The following is a 25,110-nucleotide window of genomic DNA, read 5'->3' as shown; positions in this document are numbered from 1 at the left end:
CCATTATTACATTAATTGAGGCATCAGTAGGTTAAATGTTTTTGAATATTTACATAAAGCTCAAATTTAAGATAAGACTGTCCAACTCCGCTCAAACCATTATTCTCATCTTCTTCAATGTAAATGTGCTTATGTATCCTTTTAATAATAATAGAGTAAAATAATACATGTAACAATAATAATAATAATAATAAAATACAGGAAAATAATACATGTAATAATAAATAGAGTAAAACAATAAATGCAATAATAATAATAATAATAATAATAATAATATCAGAGTGAAATAATAAATGTATTAATAATAATAATACTGTAATAATAATAATTGATAATACAAATGGCGATGGGATCTCTGTAGATCTTTAATGTGAGGCTGGATGGCCATCTGTCTGGAGGGAATTGATGGTGTCTTACTGCCTAGAAAAAGGGGGCTGGACTGGATGCCCATTGCAGTCCTTTCAAACGCTAGGATTCAACAACAATAATAATAATTGATAATACAAATGGCGATGGGATTTCTGTAGATTTTTAATCTGAGACTGGATGGTCATCTGTCCGGAGGGATTTGATGGTGCCTTCCTGCCTGGGAAAGGGCTGGATCAGATGGCCATTCGAGTCCTTTCAAACTATAGGATTCAATAATTTGTACTATTAATAATACAAATGGGGATGGGGTTTCTGTAGATTTTTAATCTCTGGCTGGATGGCCATCTGGCAGGAGGGATTTGATGGTGCTTTCCTCCTTGGGAAAAAGGGGCCGGACCGGATTGCCATTGTGGTCCTTTCAAAATCTAGGATTCAATAATTATAATAATAATGATAATTGATAATACAAATGGTGATTGGGTCTCTGTAGATTTTTAATCTGAGTCTGGATGGCTATCTGTCAGGGGGGATTTGATGGGGTCTTTCTGCCTGGAAGAAGCGGATTGGACTAGATGTCCCTTGGGGGGGTATCTCTTCCCATTTTGTGATTCAAAGGCTGGATGGCCGTCTGTCAAGAGGGCTTTGATGGTGGCTTCCTGCCTGGAAAAAAGGGCCTGGACCAGATGGCCATTGGATTCAATAATCCAATAATAGGATTCTATAATAATAATGATGATGATAATAATACTTATTGATAATACAAATGGTGATGAGGGTCTCTTCCCATTCTGTGATTCAGAGGCTGGATGGCCATCTATCAGGAGGGCTTTGATGGTGTCTTCCTGACTGGCTGAGTCTTCTGATTCCAGCAATACTTGACAACCGGGAGTCCCATCCCAAGCGAGGCCTTGTTGACAGCCAAGGCCCCCCACCCGATTTCTCTCACGGCTTCACTTCCGCTTCCTTCTCCGGCTCTTTGTTGCCAGGCAACTCCCTCAAACCCGCGGCGTCCAATGAGATGCGTGGGGGTGACGTATACATCGGGGCGGGGCCTTCTCGACGTCGTGCGTGTGACGTCGCACCCTGAGGGAGTACGTGGCAGTGACGTGCGGTTGTTTGGTCTTTCGGTTCCGGCGGAAGGAAGGCTCGGGAGTCCGGCGGCGTCTCGGTGGGATTTGGGCCTGAGGGGCCGGTGAGTCTCCGGCGGGAAGGAGCGAAGGAAGGGAGGGAGGCGCTTCTCGGCGGGGCTCCTGCGGGGTAGGCCTCTCCTGACGCCATGGAGCCTCCACATACGGGTCTCACAGGATCCTAGAGTTGGAAGGGACCCCCAAAGGCCACCCAGTCCAACCCGCTTCTGCCAGGCGGAAAGACACCATCAAAGCCCTCCCAACAGATGGCCATCCAGCCTCTGAATCACAGAATGAGAAGAGGCCCCCCAAAGGGACATCCAGTCCAACCCCAAAGGGACATCTAGTCCAACCCGCTTCTGCCAGGCAGAAAGACACCATCAGATCCCTCCCGACAGATGGCCACCCAGCCTCTGAATCACAGAATGAGAAGAGGCCCTCAAAGGGACATCCAGTCCAACCCCAAAGGGACATCTAGTAAAACCCACTTCTGCCAGGCAGAAAGACACCATCAGATCCCTCCCGACAGATGGCCACCCAGCCTCTGAATCACATCTAGTACATCATCTAATCCAACCCGCTTCTGCCAGGCAGAAAGACACCATCAGATCCCTCCCGACAGATGGCCACCCAGCCTCTGAATCACATCTAGTCCATCATCTAATCCAACCCGCTTCTGCCAGGCAGAAAAACACCATCAGATCCCTCCCGACAGATGGCCACCCAGCCTCTGAATCACATCTAGTCCATCATCTAATCCAACCCGCTTCTGCCAGGCAGAAAAACACCATCAGATCCCTCCCGACAGATGGCCACCCAGCCTCTGAATCACATCTAGTCCATCATCTAATCCAACCCGCTTCTGCCAGGCAGAAAAACACCATCAGATCCCTCCCGACAGATGGCCACCCAGCCTCTGAATCACATCTAGTCCATCATCTAATCCAACCCGCTTCTGCCAGGCGGAAAGACACCATCAAAGCCCTCCCAACAGATGGCCATCCAGCCTCTGAATCACAGAATGAGAAGAGGCCCCCCAAAGGGACATCCAGTCCAACCCCAAAGGGACATCTAGTAAAACCCACTTCTGCCAGGCAGAAAGACACCATCAGATCCCTCCCGACAGATGGCCACCCAGCCTCTGAATCACATCTAGTACATCATCTAATCCAACCCGCTTCTGCCAGGCAGAAAGACACCATCAGATCCCTCCCGACAGATGGCCACCCAGCCTCTGAATCACATCTAGTCCATCATCTAATCCAACCCGCTTCTGCCAGGCAGAAAAACACCATCAGATCCCTCCCGACAGATGGCCACCCAGCCTCTGAATCACATCTAGTCCATCATCTAATCCAACCCGCTTCTGCCAGGCAGAAAAACACCATCAGATCCCTCCCGACAGATGGCCACCCAGCCTCTGAATCACATCTAGTACATCATCTAATCCAACCCGCTTCTGCCAGGCAGAAAGACACCATCAGATCCCTCCCGACAGATGGCCACCCAGCCTCTGAATCACATCTAGTACATCATCTAATCCAACCCGCTTCTGCCAGGCAGAAAGACACCATCAGATCCCTCCCGACAGATGGCCACCCAGCCTCTGAATCACATCTAGTACATCATCTAATCCAACCCGCTTCTGCCAGGCAGAAAGACACCATCAGATCCCTCCCGACAGATGGCCACCCAGCCTCTGAATCACATCTAGTCCATCATCTAATCCAACCCGCTTCTGCCAGGCAGAAAAACACCATCAGATCCCTCCCGACAGATGGCCACCCAGCCTCTGAATCACATCTAGTCCATCATCTAATCCAACCCGCTTCTGCCAGGCAGAAAAACACCATCAGATCCCTCCCGACAGATGGCCACCCAGCCTCTGAATCACATCTAGTACATCATCTAATCCAACCCGCTTCTGCCAGGCAGAAAGACACCATCAGATCCCTCCCGACAGATGGCCACCCAGCCTCTGAATCACATCTAGTACATCATCTAATCCAACCCGCTTCTGCCAGGCGGAAAGACACCATCAGATCCCTCCCGACAGATGGTCATCCAGCCTCTGAATCACAGGATGGGAAGAGACCCCCAAAGGGACATCTAGTCCAACCCCAAAGGGACATCTAATCCAACCCGCTTCTGCCAGGCAGAAAAACACCATCAGATCCCTCCCGACAGATGGCCACCCAGCCTCTGAATCACATCTAGTCCATCATCTAATCCAACCCGCTTCTGCCAGGCAGAAAAACACCATCAGATCCCTCCCGACAGATGGCCACCCAGCCTCTGAATCACATCTAGTACATCATCTAATCCAACCCGCTTCTGCCAGGCAGAAAGACACCATCAGATCCCTCCCGACAGATGGCCACCCAGCCTCTGAATCACATCTAGTACATCATCTAATCCAACCCGCTTCTGCCAGGCAGAAAGACACCATCAGATCCCTCCCGACAGATGGCCACCCAGCCTCTGAATCACATCTAGTCCATCATCTAATCCAACCCGCTTCTGCCAGGCAGAAAAACACCATCAGATCCCTCCCGACAGATGGCCACCCAGCCTCTGAATCACATCTAGTCCATCATCTAATCCAACCCGCTTCTGCCAGGCAGAAAAACACCATCAGATCCCTCCCGACAGATGGCCACCCAGCCTCTGAATCACATCTAGTCCATCATCTAATCCAACCCGCTTCTGCCAGGCAGAAAGACACCATCAGATCCCTCCCGACAGATGGCCACCCAGCCTCTGAATCACATCTAGTCCATCATCTAATCCAACCCGCTTCTGCCAGGCGGAAAGACACCATCAGATCCCTCCCGACAGATGGTCATCCAGCCTCTGAATCACAGGATGGGAAGAGACCCCCAAAGGGACATCTAGTCCAACCCCAAAGGGACATCTAATCGAACCTGCTTCTGCCAGGCAGAAAGACACCATCAGATCCCTCCTGACAGATGGCCATCCAGCCTCTGAATCACAGGTTGGGAAGAGACCCCCAAAGGGACATCTAGTCCAACCCCAAAGGGACATCTAATCGAACCTGCTTCTGCCAGGCAGAAAGACACCATCAGATCCCTCCTGACAGATGGCCATCCAGCCTCTGAATCACAGGTTGGGAAGAGACCCCCAAAGGGACATCTAGTCCAACCCCAAAGGGACATCTAATCGAACCTGCTTCTGCCAGGCAGAAAGACACCATCAGAACCCTCCCGACAGATGGCCACCCAGCCTCTGAATCACATCTAGTCCATCATCTAATCCAACCCGCTTCTGCCAGGCGGAAAGACACCATCAGATCCCTCCCGACAGATGGTCATCCAGCCTCTGAATCACAGAATGAGAAGAGGCCCCCCAAAGGGACATCCAGTCCAACCCCAAAGGGACATCTAGTCCAACCCGCTTCTGCCAGGCAGAAAGACACCATCAGATCCCTCCCGACAGATGGCCACCCAGCCTCTGAATCACAGAATGAGAAGAGGCCCTCAAAGGGACATCCAGTCCAACCCCAAAGGGACATCTAGTAAAACCCGCTTCTGCCAGGCAGAAAGACACCATCAGATCCCTCCCGACAGATGGCCACCCAGCCTCTGAATCACATCTAGTCCATCATCTAATCCAACCCGCTTCTGACAGGCAGAAAGAAACCATCAAAGTCCTCCCGACAGATGACCACCCAGCCTCTGAATCACAGGATGGGAAGAGACCCCCAAAGGGACATCTAGTCCAACCCCAAAGGGACATCTAGTCCAACCCGCTTCTGCCAGGCAGAAAGACACCATCAGATCCCTCCCGACAGATGGCCATCCAGCCTCTGAATCACAGGATGGGTAGAGACCCCCAAAGGTGCATCTAGTCCAACCCGCTTCTGCCAGGCAGAAAGACACCATCAAAGCCCTCCTGACATACCATATTGTATACAATTCAACAGTAAAAAAAATAATAATCAAGAACATCGTTAAGTATATTTCTTATCAGTTTTAGACTTTTCCATTACAACTTTACTACATATCTCTCTACTACACGCTTTTTTATCTACTTATACACGTTTTATAATTAATATTATTATTATTAATTTATCAATCAAAATGTCTAAGTATATATTCTTCTCATTTTACAGTATCTTAAACATATCATATGGTATACAATCTGACAATAAAGAAAAATCACATCCAAAAACATTTTTTGATATATTTCTTATCTTCACTTCACTTCACTTGTGATATTTCTTATCAGTTTTGGACTTTTCCATTACAACTTTACTACATATCTCTCTACTACACATGTTTTTATCTACTTTACATGTTTTATTTTTATGTATTTATTTATTTATTGTTGTTGTTGTTGTTATATCTTCCCTCCCCTTACTTTGTGCCCTCCTTCACCAAGACCAACGAATTCATATTGTTTCATGAGTCCAAAATTTCATTCCGTCTGTTGCTGGCTTGCACCATTGTAAAATTTTGTAAAATGAGGAATGTAAACTTATACATTTTGACTGATAAATTAATTTTTAAAAATACCTTTTTTAAAAAAGCCCTCCTGACACATTTCAGCTGTTGAGAGAGTTGATGGCTCTTTTCTCCTTGACCTTTTAGCACCAGGTTATGAGCCTCCATGTATACGAGGAGACGCCACGGCTCTAGAAACACCGAGCAAGGCGTTTACCTGGGACCTTCCCAGACCCAAGTCCTGCCGCCGCCGCTTGCTGCGACTGTCAATCCTGCCGACGCATCTCCTGCCGCACCACCCCCACCCCAGTGGGACACCATGTCCTGTCAGGATCGCACCCAGGAGTTCCTCTCGGCCTGCAAATCTTTGCAAAGCAGACAGGTGAGTTTCCCCTTTGTGAAGTCTGTGGGCACCCCAGTCACATACGCACATACGTATTTTCACTTTTATTATTTTATTATTATATTATTTCACTTTTATTATGTGTATAGATAGATTTACTTTATTATTACTATTATATTATTATTATTATTATTTCACCTTTATTATTTGTATAGAGATAGATTTACTTTATTATTACTATTATATTATTACTAGCTGTGCCCGAAGTATGGTGGTAAGGGAAATAAAGTATTGAGGAATTGGCGGTAGTTAAGGTAAAGGGTAAAGGTTTTCCCCTGACATTAAGTCCAGTCGTGCCTGACTCTGGGGGTTGGTGCTCATCTTGAGTCTACACTGCCATATAATCCAGTTGAAATCAGATAATGTGTATTTTATAGGCAGTGTGGAAGAGGCCTGATTGAAGTGGCCCTGGGCTGAGTGGGTTGCTAGGAGACCAAGTGGGTGGAGCTTAGCTTTCTAACTGACAGCAGACCAAGTGGGCAGAGCTTAGCCTTCTAACTGGCAGCAATTGGATAAAAACAATTATCCCTCTCCCTCTAATTAGGACTTTATATTTCTTTTCTTTTTGTTGTATGAAAGTAGAGGCATGGATAAGGGGTTGTGCTGCCAAGTTTAGTGTTTCTGGGATGTGTAGTTTTGTTGTTTTATCCTAGGCCGAAATTTCATTACCCTTTTATATATATAGATAGATTATTTCACTTTTATTATATGTATAGCTAGATTTACTTCATGACTATTATATTATTATTTCACTTTTATATGTATAGATAGATTTACTTTATTACTATTATATTAGTATTATTATTTCACTTTTATATGTATAGATAGATTTACTTTATTATTACTATTATATTATTAATATTATTATTATTGTTATTATTACAGTAGAGTCTCACTTATCCAAGCTAAACGGGCCGGCAGAAGCTTGGATAAGCGAATATCTTGGATAATAAGGAGGGATTAAAGAAAGGCCTATTAAACATCAAATTAGGTTATGATTTTACAAATTAAGCACCAAAACATCATGTTATACCACAAATTTGACAGAAAAAGTAGTTCAGTACACAGTAATGTTATGTTGTAATTACTGTGTTTACAAATTTAGCACCAAAATATCATGAGATATTGAAAACATTGACTACAAAAATGCATTGGATAATCCAGAAGCTTGGATAAGCGGGTCTTGGATAAGTGAGACTCTACTGTATTTATATTATTATTATTATTATTATTATTATTATTATTATTATTATTATTATTATTTCACGTTTATTATGTGTATAGATAGATTTACTTTATTATTACTATTATAATAATTATATTATTATTACTATTATTTCACTTTTATTATGTGTATAGATAATTACTTCAATATTACTATTGTATAGAATATTACTTCAATATTACTATTATATTATTATTATTTCACTATTATTATATGTATAGATAGATTTACTTTAGTATTACTATTATATTATTATGATCATTTCACTTTTATTATATGTATAGATAGATTTTGGGGGCCCTGGTAGCACAGTGTGTTAAAGCGCTGAGCTGCTGAACTTACGGACCAAAAGGTGCCAGGTTCAAATCCCGGGAGTGGATTGAGCACCCGCTGTGAGCTCCTGCTCCTGCCAACGTAGCAGTTCAAAAACATGCCAATGTGAGTAGATCAATAGGTACCACTCCGGCGGGAAGGTAACGGCGCTCCATGCAGTCATGCCAGTGGCCACATGACCTTGGAGGTGTCTATGGACAACGCCGGCTCTTCGGCTTAGAAATGGAGATGAGCACCAACCCCCAGTCAGCCACGACTAGACTTAACATCAGGGGAAACCTTTACCTTTACTTATTATTATTATATTATTTCACTTTTATTATGTGTATAGATAGATTTACTTTATTATTGCTATTATTGCTATTGTTATTATTTCACTTTTATTATATGTAAAGATAGATTTACTTTTTTATACCCCACCTTTATCCCTGTGGGGACTCAAGGTGGCTACACTTTGGTCACAGTTTAAATCAAAATTAAATTAAAAACAATTCACTTACAGTTAAAATATAGATTAAAATATAACAAATACACTTAAAATATAGCATTTAAAACTCACAATCCCCTCCCCGCATCCGAATCCCACCCATTTGTCTTCTGTTTCTAATCCGGAAGCCTTTATCCATCTTCTCATTTTCAGAATGGGCTTCAGCTCAACAAACCGGTGCTCAGTGCTGTACGTCAACGAAGCGAATTCTCCGTTATGGCCAAGTAAGTGCAGATGAACCATTCCAGGCAGGAGATTAGACTATTATAATTGTATATTATATAATTATATGTAATATTAGCCGCCCCGAGTTCCTGTGGGGAGATGGAGGTGGGATAGGAAAATAAAATTATTATAATTATTGACACAAAGACACAGTATGACACAGCAAACGAGATATATGTGCTGGATTTTGTATCACAGAATCACAAGTTAAACACTCCCCAAGTGTTTAGAACTGTGTGTTTATTATTTTATTATTATTATTTTATTATGACACAGCAAACAAAATAGAGATGCTAGATTTCATATCACAAAATCACAAGTTGAACACTTCTCAAGTGTCTAGGACTGTGTGATGTATTTTCGGATGATGTGCACAGATCCCAGCAGGGTGGCTTTTTGCAGTTGGCAGATCGTAATCCTGTCAATGTCTATTGTTTCCAAATGCCGGCTGAGATCTTTTGGCACAGCACCCAGTGTGCCCATCACCACCGGGACCACCTGCACTGGTTTCTGCCAGAGTCTTTGAAGTCCAATCTTGAGATCCTGATAGCGGCTGAGTTTTTCCTTTTGTTTTTCGTCAATGCGACTGTCACCTGGGATGGCAACATCAATGATCAAAACCTTTTTCTTTTCCACAACTGTGATGTCTGGTGTGTTGTGTTCCAGAACTTTGTCAGTCTGGATTCGGAAGTCCCACAGTATTGTTGCATGCTCCTTTTCCAAGACTTTTGCAGGTTTGTGATCCCACCAGTTCTTTGCTGCTGGGAGGTGGTACTTGAGGCATAAGTTCCAATGAATCATTTGGGCCACATAGTTGTGCCTCTGTTTGTAGTCTGTCTGTGCGATTTTCTTACAGCAGCTGAGGATATGATCCATGGTTTTGTCGGTTTCTTTGCACAGTCTGCATTTTGGGTCATCAGCTGATTTTTCGATCTTGGCCTGAATTGCCTTTGTCCTGATGTCTTGCTCCTGGGCTGCAAGGATCAGGCCTTCTGTCTCCTTCTTCAGGGTCCCATTCGTGAGCCAGAGCCAGGTCTTCTCCTTGTCAGTTTTTCCTTCAATTTTGTCAAGGAACTTTCCATGCAATGTTTTGTTGTGCCAGCTGTCAGCTCTAGTTTGTAGTGCGGTTTTCTTGTACTGGTTTTTGTCTGCTCTGCTTTGAGGAGTTTCTGATTTTTGACTTCAATCAAAGCTGGTTCTTCCCTTTGCTTGACATATTCTGCCAGGGCATGTTCTTCTTCTTTGACTGCTTGTTTGACTTATAAGAGTCCTCTGCCCCCTGATCTTCTGGGCAGATATAGCCGGTCAACGTCACTGCGAGGGTGCAGGGAATGATGAATGGTCATGAGTTTTCTTGTTTTTCTGTCCAAATTGTCCAGTTCCGCCTGTGTCCAATTTATAATGCCAGCAGTATATCTTATTACTATTATTATTATTATTATTATTATTATTATTATTATTATTATTATTATTATTATGTTTAAGTGGCAAATCATACCCCACCTGCTTTTGAGAGGGCAGTTTGCGGTGCTCTGCAAGGATCTTTTTCCTGAGTGTCAGATAGGATAACAAAATAAACAATATGAGATACTTAGTCAGGTTATAGTTTTTGTTGTTGTCATTGTGGTTGATTTGCCAAATCCTTCTGATTCTCAGGCGCATCGGGAAGGACCTCAGCAACACATTTGCCAAGCTAGAGAAGCTAACCATCTGTGAGTATTTGGAACATGGATAGGGCAGAAAAGAATGGGAAGAAGTACCAAAAGCATGTCATTAAATGTCGTTTGATGTCAGCGAAAAGCTCAGTGTTTGAGCAGGGTAACCAGAATATGTAGGTGGCATTTGTGGATATAATATAATCTGGCTTTTTTAATATCTTCAGTGGCCAAGCGGAAATCACTCTTTGATGACAAGGCAATAGAGATAGAAGAGCTGACCTACATTGTGAAGCAGGTAAGGATGTCCTCTGAGGCAATGGGCGAAATATAAGTACCGTATATACTCGAGTATAAGCCGACCTGAATATAAGCCGAGGCACCTAATTTTACCACAAAAAAATGGGAAAACACTGACTCCAGTATAAGCCGAGATACCAATAAAATTACCGTATATACCCGAGTATAAGCCGACCCAAATATAAGCCGAGGCACCTAATTTTACCACAAAAAAACTGGGAAAACATTGACTCCAGTATAAGCCGAGGGTGGTAAATTTCAGAAATAAAAATAGATACCAATAAAATTACATGAATTGAGGCATCAGTAGTTTAAATGTTTTTGAATCTTTAATAATAATAATAATAATAATTTATTCTTTTACCCCGCCTCTATCTCCCCGCAGGGACTCAGGGTGGCTTACAAATGCAAAACAAGTATATATACATAAAACATCAAATACCGAAAACGCACGAATGAAAATTAAAACATACGATTAAAATCAAACCATTAATAAGTCAAAGTTAAAACATCAAACTGTAATTTAAGATATGTCTGTTCAACTCTGATTAAATCATTATTTTCATCTTTTTCAATGTAAATGTGCTTATGTATCCTTTAAATAATAATAGAGTGAAATAATACATGTAATAATAATAATAAATGCAGTAAATAATAATAATAATAATAAATGCAGTGAAATAATAAATGTAATAATAAATAGAGTAAAATAATAAATGTATTATTAATAATAAAAATATAGTAAAATAAATGTAAAAGTACTGTACCGTATATACTCGAGTATAAGCCGGCCCGAATATAAGCCGAGGCACCTAATTTTACCACAAAAAAACTGGGAAAATATTGACTCCAGAATAAGCTGAGATACCAATAAAATTATATTAATTGAGGCATCAGTAGTTTAAATGTTTTTGAATCTTTACATCAAACTGTAATTTAAGATATGACTGTTCAACTCTGATTAAATAATTATTTTCATCTTTTTCGATGTAAATATGCTTATGTATCCTTTTAATAATAATAGAGTGAAATAATAAATGTAATATTAATAATAATAAATGCAGTAAAATAATAAATGTAATAATAGAGTAAAATAATGAATGTATTCATAATAATAAAAATAGAGTAAAATAAATGGAAAGGTAACAACAATAATAGAGTAAAATAACAAATGTAATAATCATAATTAATAGAGTAAAATAATGAATGTAACAATACCAATAATAATAGAGAAAAATAATAAATATACCATATATACTTGAGTATAAGCTGACCCACATAAGCCAAGGGTGGTAAATTTCAGAAATAAAAATAGATACCCATAAAATTACATTAATTGAGGTATCAATAGGTTAAATGTTTTTGAATATTTACATCAAGCTCAAATTTAAGATAAGATTGTCCAACTCTGATTAAATCATTATTCTCATCTTCTTCAATGTAAATGTGATTAAATTTACATATGTATATTTTTAATGTATATTCTTAATTTTATTGTAATTTTTAATCTCAATGATTTTTTAAATTTGATGAAAATTGTTTTTTGATGTGTATGTTTATATTGTTAACCGCCCTGAGTCCCCTGATGGGAGAGAAGGGTGGGGTAGAAGTGATGTAATAAAATAAATAAATTATGTATCCTATTAATAATAATAGAGTAAAATAATACATGTAATAATAATAATAATAAATACAGGAAAATAAAACATGTAATAATAAATAAAGTAGAATAGTAAATAAAAAACCGAGGAGGGTTTTTTTTTCAGTCCTAAAAAAGGGCTGAAAAACTAGGCTTATACTCAAGTATATCTTATGGTTTGGGGTCACGGCATTAGGAAGCTCGAGAACCTCCAATCTAGCTGATGCTCTTGCTTAGGCCTTTCTTTTTTTTTCCCCACAGGACATCAACAGCCTGAACAAACAAATCGCACAACTGCAGGAATTTGTCAAGGCCAAAGGCAGCCAGAGTGGGAGACATGTGCAAACACACTCAAACACAGTGGTCGTGTCACTTCAGGTGAAAATGTGCTCATGGGGAGGGGCCTATGCAAATTATTATGCATATACAAATTATTATTAAATTTTATTTGTTTATTTATTAGTGACATTTATATCCCGCCCTTCTCACCCCGAAGGGGACTTAGGGCAGCTTACAAGTTATATGTACATACAATATATTATATTATTAGTATAGCATAATATAAGCACTATATAAGCATTATATATTATTATATTGTACTACTAGCTGTGCCCGGCCACGCGTTGCTGTGGCGAAGTCTGGTGGTATGGGAAATAAAGTATTGAGGACTTGGTGGTAGTTAAGGTAAAGGGTAAAGGTTTTCTCCTGACATTAAGACCAGTTTTGTCTGACTGCACACTGAAGTGAATTATATGGCAGTGTGGAGTCAAGATAATCCAGTGCCAAGCAGATAATATAAGATTATAAATGGGTTATATAGCTGTGTGGAAGGGCCTTGAATCTACACTGCCATATAATCCAGTGCAAATTAGATAATCTGTGGAAGAAGCCTAAGTGAGGCCTAAATCTGCCTGTCCCCTGGGCTGAGTGGGTTGCTAGGAGACCAAGTGGGCAGAGATTAGTCCTCTAACTGGCAGCAATTGGATAAAAACAATTATTCCTTTCCCTATAATTAGGACTTTATTTTTCTTTTCTTTTTGTTGTATCAACCTTGAGGCGTGGATGATGGGTAGTGTTGTCAAATTTCAAGGTTGGGGGGCCTGTAGTTTTGTTGTTTTGTGGGTCGCCGTGATGCCATCACTCTTTTATATATATAGATTAGTATAGCATAATATAAGCACTATATAAGCATTATATATCATTACTAGCTGTGCCCGGCCACGCGTTGCTGTGGCGTTGTCTGGTGGTGTTGGTGAGAAATTGTTGAGGTAGTGGTGGTATTGAATGTCTGTTGTATGGTTGTCTTTATGTTTAGTATGCACACTGAAGTGGATTATATGGCAGTGTGGAGTCAAGATAATCCAGTTCAAAGCAGATAATATAAGATTCTAAATGAGTTATATAGCTGTGTGGAAGGGCCTTGAGTCTACACTGCCATATAATCCAGTTAAAATCTGATAATCTGTGGAAGAGGCCTAAGTGAGGCTTAACTGTGCCTGTCCCCTGGGCTGAGTAGGTTGCTAGGAGACCAAGTGGGCGGAGCTTAGCCTTCTAACTGGCAGCAGTTGGATAAAAACTATTATTCCTCTCCCTGTAATTAGGCCTTTATTTTTCTTTTCTTTTTGTTGTATCAACCTAGAGCCATGAATGATGGGTTGTGTTGTCAAATTTCGAGGTTGGGGGTCCTGTAGTTTTGTTGTTTTGTCCGCTGCCCTGATGCCATCACTCTTTTATATATATAGATATTGTACTATATGACTATATTACAATATTATTAGTAATATTACATGTAATATAAATATACAATTATAATAGTGTATCATTATTATATTGCATTACATTATAATATCAGTATTATATGTACAGTAGAGTCTCACTTATCCAAGGTTCTGGATTATCCAATGCATTTTTGTAGTCAATGTTTTCAATACATCGTGATATTTTGGTGCTAAATTTGTAAATACAGTAATTACAACATAACATTACTGTGTATTGAACCACTTTTTCTGTCAAATTTGTTGTATAACATGATGTTTTGGTGCTTAATTTGTAAAATCATAACCTAATTTGATGTTTAATAGGCTTTTCCTTAATCCCTCCTTATTATCCAAGATATTTGCTTATCCTAGGTTCTGCCGGCCCGTTTAGCTTGGATAAGTGAGACTCGACTGTATATACAATATATTATAATATTAGTATAGTATAATATGAGTATTATATATTATTATATTGTTAAATTGATACAGTTATATTATACTACTGTGTTTTTATTGTTTTATCCTATTTGACTTGTTTTGTTGATATTGTTTATTTGTGTTTTTAACTCTGTTCCTGTTTTGTTTTTGGGCTTGGCCTTGTGTTAGCCTCCCCGAGTCCCTTCGGGGAGATGGTGGCAGGATAAAAAAATAGTTATTGTTGTTGTTGTTGTTGTTGTTATGCAAATGCGCACAATTTTATACAATTTGTGGAATGTAACTACTACTTATGCAAAATACTGTTATACTAAGCTAGACTGGACTGTCTTATTAGTCATGATGGGTGGCACTGAAGATAAAGATACTGCAAGGCCAAGAATTATTGACAGGCGTGTTGGAGGAATAGAGATAAAGTGAGTTGTGAGAGTGTGACTTTGACTTCCTTGCTGTTCTCTCTTCTTTTTCCAGTCCAAGCTCGCCTCCATGTCCAATGACTTCAAGTCTGTTCTGGAAGTGCGGACAGAGGTAAGTCAGCCGTGATCCATTTCTCTCCAATTTGGATATTAGCTGGTAACAACATACTAACTTTATTTATTTATTTACTACATTTATATCCTGCTCTTCTCACCCCGGAGGGGACTCAGAGCGGCTTACAAATCAAATGTACATACAATATATTATTAGCATAGCACAATATAAGCATTAAACTACTATATTGGACTATATCATTATATAGTAATATTATTAGTAATATTAATACTGGCTCTTTACTAGAGCTTTTAATCTATGTTAATTTTATTAATATTTTTATGTATGTATTTTTATCCTTTACAATTTTATCTTGTAAATCGCCTAGAGCATCGTGGATGGAGGGCGATTAATAAGTAATTAAATGATGATGATGATGATGATTACATTTAATATATAATATACTAGCTGTGCTCGGCCACGCGTTGCTGTGGCAAAGTGGTGGTGGTATTGGTTAAAAGTTGTTGTGGAATTTTTATTTGACGTTATTTGTATTTTTTAAATCAATTTTATTGTAACTTATCTTTTTTATTTATTATATTTTATTATTTTGTTGTATTGTTTTTAGTTATTTTGTTATAGTATTTGATTGTATTAATTTTTTAGTGTTTTTTTATTATTTTTATTGTATTATTTGTATTTATTTTATTATTTATTCTTTTATTAACACTGGGCTGAGTGGGTTGCTAGGAGACCAAGTGGGAAGAGCTTAGCCTTCTAAGTGGCAGCAATTGGATAAAAACAATTATTTCTCTCCCTCTAATTAGGACTTTATTTTTCTTTGCTTTTTGTTGTATCAACCTAGAGGCGTGGATGATGGGTTGTGTTGTCAAATTTCGAGGTTGGGGGGCTTGTAGTTTTGTTGTTTTGTGGGTCGCCGTGATGCCATCACTCTTTTATATATATAGATAATTAATAGTATTATATAATATTATTATTAGTATAATATTGTATTACTTTAGCTGCTTGAGATTTTAGCAAGGCAGCCCTTGACACCCTATTAAAGACAAAGCCAAATTGTGTGCCTTCAACTGTGTTTTAATATTATTAAATTATTATAATTATTCCCATTTGGAAAAGAGGGAGGCAAGAAACACCTTTTATGTGTTGTCAAAAGCTTTGAAATCACTGGGTTGCTGTGAGTTTTCCGGGCTGTCTGGCCATGTTCCAGAAGCATTCTCTCCTAATGTTTCGCCTACATCTATGGCAGGCACTCTCGCAGGTTTTGAGGTCTGTTGGAAACGAGGCAAGTGGGGTTTATATACCTGTGGAATAATGTCCAGGGTGGGAGAAAGAAACTCTTGTCGGTTGGAGGCAAGTGTAAATAAAGACAGTGAATAAAGAGCAACACTCAGAAAACCGGGGAATTCCAGAGAGGAAACAATCAGGGCCAGCTAACACCTCCCAACAAAGGAGGTGGGGTTTATACAGTAGAGTCTCACTTATCCAACATAAACGGGCCGACAGAATGTTGGATAAGTGAATAAGTTGGATAATAAGGAGGGATTAAGGAAAAGCCTATTAAACTTCAAATTAGGTTATGATTTTACAAATTAAGCACCAAAACATCATGTTATACAACAAATTTGACAGAAAAAGTAGTTCAATATGCAGTAATGCTATGTACCGTATATACTCGAGTATAAGCCGACCCGAATATAAGCCGAGGCACTTAATTTTCCACAAAAAACTGGGAAAACATTGACTCCAGTCTAAGCCGAGGGTGGTAAATTTCAGAAATAATAGATACCAAAAATTACATTAATTGAGGCATCAGTAGGTTAAATGTTTTTGAATATTTACATCAAGCTCTAATTTAAACAAGACTGTCCAACTCTGATCTTCTTCAATGTCAATGGGCTTATGTATCCTTTTAATAATAATAGAGTAAAATAATACATGTAATAATAATAATAAATACAGGAAAATAATTCAGGTAAAAATAAATACAGGAAAATAATAAATGCAATAATAATTATAAGATGAGAGTGAAATAATAAATGTATTAATAATAATAAAAATAGAGTAAAATAAATGTAATAGTAGAGAAAAATAATAAATGTAATAATACAAATAATAATAGAGAAAAATAATAAATGTTCCATATATTCTCGAGTATAAGCTGACCCAAATCTAAGCCAACCGGGACCCTCACCCGAGTATAAGCCGAGGGGGCCTTTTTCTGTCTTAAAAAAAGGGCTGGAAAACTAGGCTTATACTCGAGTATATACAGTAGTAATTACTGTATTTACGAATTTAGCATCAAAATATCACGATGTATTGAAAACATTGACTACAAAAATTCGTTGGATAATCCAGAACGTTGGATAAGTGAGACTCTACTGTATATCTGTGGAATGTCCAGGGTGGGAGAAAACACTCTCAACACCTCCCAACAAACACCTCCCAACAAAGGATTCCCCCAGGCAGGAAGCAGCCAGGCTTTTAAGCTGCAAGGCTTTTCACTGCTAATCAAGGTGATTAATTGCAACATTCCCACTTTCCCCAGACAGACAGGAGCTCTTTCTCCCACCCTGGACATTATTCCACAGCTATATAAACCCTACTTGCTTAGTTTCCAACAGACCTCCCAACCTCCAAGGGTGCTTGCCATAGAGGTGGGTGAAACGTCAGGAGAGAATGCTGCCTGCCTGCTTTCCGTGACTTATTTGGCCTGCTCTCTTGTTTCCTTCTTTAGAATCTCAAGCAGCAGAAGACTCGCCGAGAACAGTTTTCCCGCCCGCCGGTTTCTGCCATGCCCCTCTCCACAAGCAACCTAAGTGAGTCTGTGTGTATACAGCAGTCTAGTCTAATAATAATAATAATAATAATAATAATAATAATAATTTGGGATCACAAACCTGTAAAAGTATTGGAAAATGAGCACACAAAGATACTATGGGACTTCCGAATCCAGACTGACAAAGTTCTGGAACACAACACACCAGACATCACAGTTGTGGAAAAGAAAAAGGTTTGGGTCATTGATGTCGCCATCCCAGGTGACAGTCGCATTGACGAAAAACAACAGGAAAAACTCAGCCGCTATCAGGACCTCAAGATTGAACTTCAAAGACTCTGGCAGAAACCAGTACAGGTGGTCCCGGTGGTGATGGGCACACTGGGTGCCGTGCCAAAAGATCTCAGCCGGCATTTGGAAACAATAGACATTGACAAAATTACGATCTGCCAACTGCAAAAGGCCACTCTACTGGGATCTGCGCGCATCATCCGAAAATACATCACACAATCCTAGACGCTTGGGAAGTGTTCGACTTGTGATTTTGGGATATGAAATCCAGCATATCTATCTTGTTTGCTGTGTCATAATAAAATAATAATAATAATAAAACTTTATTTATATACTACCCTATCTCCTGGTTGGGACTTAGGGCGGTTTCCAATCATAAAAAAAAACGCAAACATTTCATAGCAACATATTATTAAGCAAAGTAAAATAATACAATTATAGCAATAAATAACACTTACATGACCTGATCAAGGGGACGGAAACCATAAACCCAATATATTAAAATGTATCATTTTAGGCTAGAGAAATCTTGTGCATTATAGTGTAATACAGGGGTCCCCAAACTAAGGCCCGGGGGCCGGATGCGGCCCTCCAAGGTCATTTACCTGGCCCCTGCCCTCAGTTTTATAATATAATATTTTTATATCATTTTTAATAATATAATATATTGTATATATATATAATATTGATAATAATATTATAATGTTATACAATATAATACTAATAATACCATACAATAATATTAATTATATGTTATATATTACATATAATATTACAGTATAGTGATATAGTTCAGTATAGTAATATATAATGCTAATATTGTGCTATGCTAATAATATAATATATTGTATGTACATACAGCTGCTCTGAGTCCCCTTTGGGGTGAGAAGGGCAGGATATAAATGTAATAAATGTAGTAAATGAATAAATAAATAATTTTAAACTTAGGCTCGCCCAAAGTCTGAAATGACTTGAAGGCACACAACAACAACAACAACAATCCTAATTAACTTGACTATCTCATTGGCCAGAAGGAGGCCCACACTTCCCATTGAAATCCTGATAGGTTTATGTTGTTTACAATTGTTTTCATTTTTAAATATTATATTGTTCTTTCGTTGTTGTTGTTGTTTTGCACTACAAATAAGACATGTGCAGTGTGCACAGGAATTTGTTCAGGTTTTTTTTTTCAAATGATAATTCGGCCCCTCCACAGTCTGAAGGGTTGCAGATTGGCCCTCTGCTTTAAAAGTTTGGGGACCTCTGGTGTAATACCTCACATTTTGGGGGTAGAGGAAATGTCAAGCCCTTTTTGCTCCAGCGGGACTTTCTGAGCCTTTGGCACCTTTGACTGTATCTGCAGGTGGCTCCGCTATGCTTCAGGACGAACCGCGGCATTCGGGAGACGTGGCGATCGACATGGACAGCCGGACCAGCCAGCAGTTGCAGCTCATCAATGAACAGGTGCCTTGGGATGCAGGAAACAGGCATAAGAGACTTTCTGGTTTTCCTTTACGGATCTATTTTATTTTGTGTCACATTGTGAGAAATTGGAGGGAGGGACCTTTGGGCTTCCCCACCTGCACAATGCATACATTCTTTTGTTTCCTTTGGCAGGATTCCTATATCCAGAGTCGGGCAGACACCATGCAGAACATTGAATCGACCATCGTAGAGCTGGGCTCCATATTCCAGCAGCTGGCCCACATGGTCAAAGAGCAGGAAGAAACCATCCAGAGGTACAGGCATAAATGTAATAATAATAATAAATTGAGTAAAATAATACATGTAATAATAATAAATAGAGTAAAGTAATAAATGTAATAATAAGATGGGTTGATGGCGACGGGACAGGGAAAAGGCAGAACTGCTTAATGCCTTCTTTGCCTCGGTCTTCTCACAAAAAGAAAGCCATCTTCAACCTCAGCAACATGGAATGGACGAAGGATTGGGGGAAATCCAACCCCAAATAGGGAAACAAGTTGTCCAGGAACACCTGGCCGCTCTAAACGAATTCAAGTCCCCAGGGCCAGATCAGCTACACCCAAGAGTACTGAAGGAACTAGCGGAAGTTATTTCAGAACCACTGGCAATTATCTTCGAGAGTTCTTGGAGAGCGGGAGAAGTCCCGGAAGATTGGAGGAGGGCGAATGTGGTCCCTATCTTCAAGAAGGGAAAAAAGAACGACCCAAACAATTACCGTCCGGTCAGCCTCACGTCGATACCAGGCAAGATTCTGGAAAAGATCATTAAGGAAGTGGTCTGCGAACACTTAGAAACAAATGCGGTCATTGCTAATAGTCAACACGGATTTACCAAAAACAAGTCATGCCAGACTAATCTGATCTCTTTTTTCGATAGAGTTACGAGTTGGGTCGATACAGGGAATGCTGTGGATGTAGCGTACCTGGATTTCAGTAAGGCCTTCGACAAAGTCCCCCACGACCTTCTGGCAAACAAACTAGTAAAATGTGGGCTAGACAAAACTACGGTTAGGTGGATCTGTAATTGGCTAAGCGAACGAACCCAAAGGGTGCTCACCAATGCGTCGTCTTCATCATGGAAAGAAGTGACAAGTGGAGTGCCGCAGGGCTCCGTCCTGGGCCCGGTTCTGTTCAACATCTTTATTAACGACTTAGACGAAGGGTTAGAAGGCACGATCATCAAGTTTGCAGACGACACCAAACTGGGAGGGATAGCTAACACTCCAGAAGACAGGAGCAGAATTCAAAACGATCTTGACAGACTAGAGAGATGGGCCGAAACTAACAAAATGAAGTTCAACAGGGACAAATGCAAGATACTTCACTTCGGCAGAAAAAATGGAAATCAAAGATACAGAATGGGGGACGCCTGGCTTGACAGCAGTGTGTGCGAAAAAGACCTTGGCGTCCTCGTGGACAACAAGTTAAACATGAGCCAACAATGTGATGCGGCTGCTAAAAAAGCCAATGGGATTCTGGCCTGCATCAATAGGGGAATAGCGTCTAGATCCAGGGAAGTCATGCTCCCCCTCTATTCTGCCTTGGTCAGACCACACCTGGAATACTGTGTCCAATTTTGGGCACCGCAGTTGAAGGGAGATGTTGACAAGCTGGAAAGCGTCCAGAGGAGGGCGACTAAAATGATGAAGGGTCTGGAGAACAAGCCCTATGAGGAGCGGCTTAAAGAGCTGGGCATGTTTAGCCTGCAGAAGAGAAGGCTGAGAGGAGACATGATAGCCATGTACAAATACGTGAAGGGAAGTCATAGGGAGGAGGGAGGGAGCTTGTTTTCTGCTGCCCCGCAGACTAGGACACAATGGAACAATGGCTTCAAACTACAGGAAAGGAGATTCCACCTGAACATCAGGAAGAACTTCCTCACTGCGAGAAGGGCTGTTCGACAGTGGAACTCTCTCCCCGGGGCCGTGGTGGAGGCTCCTTTCTTGGAGGCTTTTAAGCAGAGGCTGGATGGCCATCTGTCGGGAGTGCTTTGAATGCGATTTCCTGCTTCTTAGCGGGGGGTTGGACTGGATGGCCCATGAGGTCTCTTCCAACTCTACTATTCTGTGATTCTATAACAGTGGAGTAAAATAATGAATTTTCTTGTGGGCATGAAAGAGAAGAAAAAGGCCATGTCTACTATCTAAAAAACCCCCAAATAATCCTTATTCTATTCTATTATTACAGTACATTTATTATTTTACTCTATTATTATTATTTTACTCTATTATTACATTTATTATTTCACTCTATTATTACATTTATTATTTTACTCTATTATTGTTATATTTATTATTTTACTCTATTATTGGAAATATATGTGTTATTGGAATTTACGTTGAAGAAGGTGAGAGTAATGATTTAATCAGAGTTGGACACTCTTAAATGATAGTTTTATGTAAATGTTTGAAAACATTGAACCTACTGATGCCTCAATTCATATAATTTTATTGGTATCTATTTTTATTTTTATTTTTTTGAAATTTACCCATAGCTGCTGTATTTTATTTTATTTTCTGCTCTATTTTTTATTATGACACAGCAAACAAGATAGATATGATGGATTTCATATCACAAAATCACAAGTCGAACACTTCCCAAGTGTCTAGGACTGTGTGATGTATTTTCGGATGTTGTATAACTTCATGTTATACAACAAATTAGACAGAAAAAGTATTTCAATACATAGTAATGCTATGTAGTAATTACTGTATTTATGAATTTAGCACCAAAATATCACGATGTATTGAAAACATTGACTACAAAAATGCGTTGGATAATCCAGAATGTTGGATAAGTGAGACTCTACTGTACTTGTAAACCGCCCTGAGTCCCCTTCGGGGTGAGAAGGGCGGGATATAAATGTAGGAAATAAATAAATACAGCAAGTCTGAATGTCAACAAAGCTCATTTAGAATCATAGAATAGTAGAGTTGGAAGAGTTGCCAATCCCCTTGTTGCCTCTTCTACCTTCTGGACCATAAAATTGTCTGCAAGGCAAGTGAGGAATTTGTTGGACTTTGTGCTCTTGGCCGAGTTTGTTTTCCAGCAGATATCAGGATCATCATCATCATCATTTAATTACTTATTAATCGCCCTCCATCCAAGATGCTCTAGGCGATTTACGAGATAAAATTGGAAAGGATAAAAATACATACATACAAATATTGATAAAATTAACATAGATTAAAAGCTCTAGTAAAGTGCCAGGTCTTAAGTGCTAGGGGATAGTTGAAGTCACCCATGACTACTATATCTCTTCTTATTTGTTGATCTTGAGCCAGTTGTTGACATTTAAATAATTCCAAACATACGGTATGTGTAAATGAGTCTTGTTTTGTGCTGAGGAAAATACTACTATTGTGTTTGCAACAGAATTGACGCCAACGTGGAAGATGCCCAGCTCAACGTCGAAGGCGCACATACCGAGATCCTGAAGTACTTCCAGTCTGTGACTTCCAACCGGTGGCTGATGGTGAAGATCTTCCTCATCCTTATTGTCTTCTTCATCATCTTCGTGGTGTTCCTGGCCTGACGGCGGAGGCGGCTTATATTCTCGCCCTCTTCCGCGTCCTCCTCCCTCAGAGCTGTGTTTGGACACTGGACTCTCTTGCTCTCTTTGGTGGCCGGCAAACCGCCCGCGCCGTGCCGGGCACCCAAGGGACCCATTCCTGCCCGTTGTCACCTTTGCCGTGGAGCGGGACCACCAAGGACTCGAGTGCAATATCATTTGGGACTACGCTGTGAAGGACTTTGCTCCCGCCCATCCTCCCCGCTCCATCTCAAATCGGACCAGGATCTGGCAACACTTTTCCCTAACCTATGTGTTTGCTCTCGTTCGGAGATCCGGAAAAGTGTGAATATTATCGCCTCGGTCCCACTTCTTTTTATAAGCAGACGATATTAACACGCTAGCGTCCGGTTCAGAGAGATCTTCCTTCCTATATGGCATCTTTTGGGGATGTGAGGCTGGACCACGGCCTGTGCCTTTGGGACATTTTCTCCCTCCTCCTCTTCCTCCTTTCTTCCATCCCATAACAAGGTAGGATATTTAAATCTCTTTTTTTTTGGTAGGCAAGGAAGCAAGCTTGGCCATTTAACCCCTAGGTGAAGCTCTCCCAGAATCTTTAATAATAATAATAAATAATAATAAACTTATTATTATTGTTATAAGTTTATTATAATCGCTCCCAGAGCACTCAAGGTGCAACATGGAAAAATACATAAAGCGCAGAAACAAAACATAACAATAAACAGCCAATTATTATTATTGTTATAAGTTTATTATAATCACTCTCAGAGGGACTCGGGGCGGTTCACAGAGCACTCAAGCCTCTTTAACCCTGAAGTGAAGCTCTCCTATACATTATTTATATATTACAATAAAAATCACTATTTTTAAAAAAAGTGAAGCTCTACCACAACCTTTAATAAATAATAATAATAAACTTATTATTATTATAAGATTGTTATAATCACTCCCAGAGGGACTCGGGGCAACTCACAGAGCACTCAAGGTGCAACATAGAAAAATACAAAAACAAACAAAACATAACAATTAACAGCCAATTATTATTGTTATTATTGTTATAAGTTTATTATAATCGCGCCCAGAGGGACGTGATTATAATAAACTCAAGGCCATTTAACCCCTAAGTAAAGCTCTCCCACAACCTTTAATAAATAATAATAATAATAATAATAATCTTCTTCTTATAAGTTTATTATAACCGCTCCCAGAGGGACTCGAGGCGGCTCACAGAGCACTCAAGGTGCAACATACAAAAATACAAAAACAGTAGCAAAACATAACAATAAACAGCCAATTATTATTATTATTATTATTATTATTATTATTATTATGTTTATTATAATCACGCCCAGAGGGACGTGATTATAATAAACTCAAGGCCCTTTAACCCCTAAGTGAAGCTCTCCCACAACCTTTAATAAATAATAATAATAATAATAATAATAATAATAATAATAATAATAATAATAATAAACTTATTATAAGTTTATTATAACTGCTCCCAGAGGGACTCGGGGCGGCTCACAGAGCACTCAAGGTGCGACATACAAAAATACAAAAACAGTAGCAAAACATAACAATAAACAGCCAACATAACATCACAATTTGACAAAATAGTCAAAAACAGCTATTGCTGCAGGTTAAAAACAGCAGCGCTCGATCTCAGACCCATAAAGCGCTCGATAGAGGATCTGAAAGTCTTCATATGTATTTGTAAACAAACTAAATATGGTCAGAAACTTTTTTGGTTGCCCTGGTAGGCAAGGAAGCATGCTTGGCCCTTTAGCCCCCAAGTGACGCTCTCCCAAAACCTTTAATAATAATAATAAATAATAATAGTCTTCTTCTTATTATTATTATTAGTGTATTATAATCGCTCCCAGAGGGACTCGGGGGAGAATCTGAACGTCCTCATATGTATTTGTAAACAAACTGAATATGGTCGGAAACATTTTTGGATCCCCTGATAGGCAAGGAAGCATGTTTGGCCTTTTAACCCCTAAGTGGAGCTCTCCTAAAACATTTAATAATAATAATAAATAGACATTATTATTATTTATTAGTGTGTTATAATAGCTCCCTGAGGGACTCGGGGGAGAATGTGAAGGTCTTCA

At 39.7% G+C, this 25,110-nt stretch overlaps 1 protein-coding gene across 1 annotated transcript; it reads left to right on the top strand.

Moving 5' to 3' along the window:
* The first annotated feature begins 1,406 nt into the window (after positions 1-1,406).
* stx5 (syntaxin 5) lies at positions 1,407-23,622 on the top strand. The gene is made up of 11 exons (XM_062965479.1): positions 1,407-1,561; positions 6,107-6,341; positions 8,561-8,631; positions 10,289-10,344; positions 10,515-10,585; positions 12,488-12,604; positions 14,890-14,946; positions 17,648-17,729; positions 19,344-19,444; positions 19,598-19,719; positions 22,840-23,622. The coding sequence occupies exons 2-11, from the start codon at positions 6,126-6,128 to the stop codon at positions 22,997-22,999; spliced, it is 1,053 nt and encodes a 350-aa protein (XP_062821549.1). The 5' UTR covers positions 1,407-1,561; positions 6,107-6,125; the 3' UTR covers positions 23,000-23,622.
* The last annotated feature ends 1,488 nt before the right edge of the window (positions 23,623-25,110 follow it).

Source organism: Anolis carolinensis, unplaced genomic scaffold (genome assembly GCF_035594765.1).
Source record: "Anolis carolinensis isolate JA03-04 unplaced genomic scaffold, rAnoCar3.1.pri scaffold_14, whole genome shotgun sequence".
Lineage (NCBI taxonomy): Eukaryota > Metazoa > Chordata > Lepidosauria > Squamata > Dactyloidae > Anolis > Anolis carolinensis.
The sequence above is the reverse complement of the archived record's forward strand: the minus strand, read 5'-3'. Positions and strand labels throughout refer to the sequence as shown.

Bases quoted from the DNA above. Each gene is read 5' to 3' on its own strand.
- stx5 (XM_062965479.1), top strand. From the start codon at position 6,126: ATGTATACGAGGAGACGCCACGGCTCTAGAAACACCGAGCAAGGCGTT. The intron at 8,632-10,288 runs GTAAGTGCAGAT...TCTGATTCTCAG, and splicing joins GAATTCTCCGTTATGGCCAA to GCGCATCGGGAAGGACCTCA. The intron at 19,720-22,839 runs GTACAGGCATAA...TGTTTGCAACAG, and splicing joins CAGGAAGAAACCATCCAGAG to AATTGACGCCAACGTGGAAG.